At 39.6% G+C, this 3,844-nt stretch overlaps 2 protein-coding genes across 3 annotated transcripts in view; one reads left to right on the top strand and one right to left on the bottom strand.

Annotated features, from left to right (window-relative positions):
* The first annotated feature begins 450 nt into the window (after positions 1-450).
* LOC122076734 (chlorophyll a-b binding protein P4, chloroplastic-like) lies at positions 451-1,641 on the top strand. The gene is made up of 3 exons (XM_042642226.1): positions 451-738; positions 834-1,249; positions 1,344-1,641. The coding sequence occupies exons 1-3, from the start codon at positions 536-538 to the stop codon at positions 1,478-1,480; spliced, it is 756 nt and encodes a 251-aa protein (XP_042498160.1). The 5' UTR covers positions 451-535; the 3' UTR covers positions 1,481-1,641.
* A 57-nt stretch (positions 1,642-1,698) lies between these two features.
* Positions 1,699-3,844, bottom strand: part of LOC122076733 (agamous-like MADS-box protein AGL65) — a 7,262-nt gene continuing 5,116 nt past the window's right edge. The window contains exons 10-11 of one of the 2 annotated variants that reach the window (XM_042642225.1): positions 2,851-3,214; positions 1,699-2,151 (exon numbers count right to left, since the gene is read on the bottom strand). In XM_042642225.1, the coding sequence (XP_042498159.1) occupies positions 2,137-2,151; positions 2,851-3,214 (379 nt within the window). In that variant the 3' untranslated portion in view covers positions 1,699-2,136. Of the gene's footprint in view, positions 2,155-2,850; positions 3,215-3,844 lie in introns of both variants that reach the window. The other variant, XM_042642224.1, reaches the window with a different exon arrangement.

Raw genomic sequence — 3,844 nt, 5'->3', positions numbered from 1 at the left:
CTGAACACAATATGGTCTCCCCATTAGAGAAATGGGTTCAAAACTAAACCCATTTAGGCAGTTAGAGGACCTCCTCACTGAAGGCGAAGGACCGAGTTTTTCTTCACCGTGGTCCGTGGGTTAAGAAGGAACATAGACGAGCAAGAGATTGAAAAACTGCATCCAGCCATTTGTCAGAAACGTATTGGAGATTTGGAAAAAAATCTGCCTACGTGTCAGTAAGACCCACAAGATTTTTGTTTGACCAATAGCAACAAAATAACAGATTTGTGGATATGGCACAGAGATAAGTTAAGGATAAGGAGCGAGAGCTCCCCATTGGTTGCCACAAACCCATAACTGAATCTCAGACGTTGGACTCCCACAGATACCTCAAACCAACCGTTTATCTAAAACATTGGCTTTGGGCCACAAGATCATCACTGGAGAATTACAAAAAGGATACTGAGAGCCGCTACCACTCCCACTGCCATTCCCTCTCAATTGTCTTTTGAGGAGTTGGAGATCCAAATTTCTCAATTCAGGTCGGAAACACATGGCCACCGTCACAACACAGGCTTCTCTGGCAGGTCTCCGGCCATGCCAGTCTAAATCGAAGTTCCTATCTGGGTCTTCTGGTAAACTTACCAGAGAAATCTCAATCCGAAAAGCTGCTCCATCGGCTCCAAATTCGTTCAAGATTGAAGCCAAGGGCGAGTGGTTGCCGGGTTTGGCGTCTCCAGGGTATCTAAATGGCAGGTAACTTTATAGATTTATTATTGTAATATGATGATCATATGAGTTATAATTTAAATATGGATGGACTGACAAGAAATTGTTGTTATTGTATACAGCCTCCCAGGTGACAATGGATTTGATCCACTTGGACTTGCAGAGGACCCTGAGAACTTGAAATGGTATATCCAGGCAGAGCTCGTTAATAGTCGTTGGGCCATGTTGGGTGTAGTAGGGATGCTGCTGCCAGAAGTCTTCACAACAATCGGTATCATCAATGTTCCAAAATGGTACGATGCAGGGAAAGCTGAATACTTTGCTTCTTCATCCACCCTCTTTGTGATTGAGTTCATCTTGTTCCACTACGTGGAGATCAGAAGGTGGCAAGATATCAAGAACCCTGGATGTGTCAACCAAGATCCTATCTTCAAGAACTACAGCTTGCCTCCCAATGAGGTTGGATACCCAGGTGGAATCTTCAACCCCCTTAATTTTGAACCAACTGTGGAGGCCAAGGAGAAGGAGCTTGCTAATGGTAACATCCTGAGTACCCATTTACACTTCACTACACCACCATTTATGTTTCAAAAATTCCTGAAACTATGCTAATCTCTGTGGTTCTTTTGCAGGGAGGTTGGCGATGCTGGCATTCTTGGGTTTCATTGTTCAATACAATGTGACAGGGAAAGGACCCTTCGACAACCTCCTACAGCACCTCTCTGACCCATGGCACAACACAATTGTCCAAACATTTGCGGGCAACTAAATCAAATTGGAGAGGAAATGATGATTCTGTTACATCTGTAATCATGAGTGAATAGATTTGAGTGGAGATGAGCTTCAATGTAGCAACACAAAACCTTCTATGTACAGGGGAACTAAGAATGTATTATTACTTCAATTCTATCCATATTCATGTTTCTGCTACTACTCTACTAAGTTTTAACACTTGGGTTCTGAAACAGAAGGAACAAAATACACAAATTTACAAGAAAACTAAAAGAATGCAAATATTTAATTATCTGAGTCACTGTTATTACTATGAATCCAATTTACAGCTCATGTTAATGAGAAAGAATGAAGGAGGGAACAACCTCTACCTCCTCTGTTATAAGTAAAATTGTAAAGAAAATGATGACAAAAATTGATTGAAAATTCTGTTATATATGAGTTACTATACAATATTCCAGATTTGGTGGCTCAAAAAGACCAAATTGGCACCCTTTTGGTCTCTGCTGCACTAGATAAATGTACACGTACAATAGTTGCACTAGCTGCCCATAATTTCATATGCTGTCTCTGATGATTGAGAGCCTTTTTCAACATCAACAACCGCTTGGTCTTTGGGTTCCATATACCCAATTTTGGTGGAGAAGTATGTCCTTGGGCTACACAACTCAAAGTCATAAATGAACATGACTTCTAAACTCCATTTGGCTGCTGCAAGATTCAAGTAAGAGCATCTTTAATATTGGAAGGTGACCTTCAGCTACCTAATAGCTAGGAAGTGGCAAGGGCACGAATAGCATAACAAATTAGAAACATATGGCAAGCTGTTTGGCTGGTCCCATATTAGATCTTCACCAAGGAAATATTGACAAAGAGTTGAGTCTATTATTTGATCTATTAAATACATTTCTAAGGTTAGTCTTTTGGGCTTTGTCAGAGAATAATGAATCATCCATCAGATAGCTAACTCACATGAATCTAGCATTCTAAGCCACCATATCTCTACATGAATCTATCAAATCAATCATCCAAACTGATCACCTCTGACCTAGATATTAAAATGAAGAAAAATCTGATGCACTGAACATTTGTGGTTGTTTCCTTTTACCTGACATAGATTTTCTTCTCAGTTGCTTCATCTCGATGTTTGGAAAGCTAAACGTAGAATATTAGCAGTGTGAATATTAAGGAAACTACCACTAACAGTATGAATTCCGACAGAAAGCCAATGTACTGCAGTTTTGTATACTATGATTGTTTGGGATGTCATCTTTACCCAGGAAGCCCTAACAATTTTAAATAGACTAAGGAGTTTAGTAGAACTCAGAGGAACAACGAACACTTCACCAAAAATAAAGAGGCTGGAACCCTTTTTGTGAAAATGGAGAATAGCACCAAAATGCTTACCTGTGGATAAGAATGGCCATCGAACATGCCATCAGGACAAGAACCAGATGTAGAAGCCCAACTTCCCTGATTGGGGTCATAACCTGGCCTAGCAGGTTCAAAGCCATTATTAACTTGATAATCCACTGGGTCTCCTTGTATGTTCATCTCTGCGTCATGCTTATATTTCTTTTCACTCAGCAAATTGAGACTGTAAGGTGGGTACGAGTATTGCCCACCTAGTTGTAGCCTCAGGCATGCATTTCTGCTCAACTCATTCATGGCACCACCTTCTTGCACTGAACTGTCAACATCTGTTTGTTTGCCCGTGCAAAAATAACCAGAGTAGCTCGGAAGAGAGGGATCTGTTGAGCATTCCAGATCTCTAGAAACCCCAGCAGAGACACATCCAATGATCAGGAACAGATGGACAGAAAATAGAGAATTATGCCGAAATAAAAAATATTAATTAAAGATAACTGCCGATGAGAACTTAAACATTAAGTAAGTCTTTATATTTCAAGTAGTATACACACGTCAGTGCATGCTTGCTTGTAGGGGAGAGAGAGAAAGAGAGAGCAGTAAACAATTGTAGTATATAGAGTGATTCTGTCACCACTCTCACACTCAAATGAACATCATATCGTGCAACAAGCTCAAAAGCAGTTACCCTCCAGCAAAGCAACTCAAAACTTCTATAAATTGAATATTTGTAGAAAAATGTTATATTATAATATTCTCAAATTACAGTAGTGAATTTTCTGAGCATCTGTATCACAGTTATACAAGCAGTATTCGAGAACTTTTAAGCTAAGAAACAATTAAAGTTTTACATTCACAATTCTACTGGGGTTGGCGGTAAGAATGTAAAAATTTTGGAGGTCCTTTCTTTCCCCAATCAAACAGGAAACTCATAATACCACTCAAAACATTTTAACCAGTGTCCATGAGATCTAACAGCCAGCTCAGTGAAGTAAAAGTTGTTCATGGAGGGAATCAGAGAAAAAAAAAAAAA

The sequence above is a fragment of the Macadamia integrifolia genome, chromosome 4 (assembly GCF_013358625.1).
Source record: "Macadamia integrifolia cultivar HAES 741 chromosome 4, SCU_Mint_v3, whole genome shotgun sequence".
Taxonomy (NCBI): Eukaryota; Viridiplantae; Streptophyta; class Magnoliopsida; order Proteales; family Proteaceae; genus Macadamia; species Macadamia integrifolia.
Note: the sequence above shows the minus strand (reverse complement) of the source record. Positions and strands in the feature narration are given on the sequence as shown.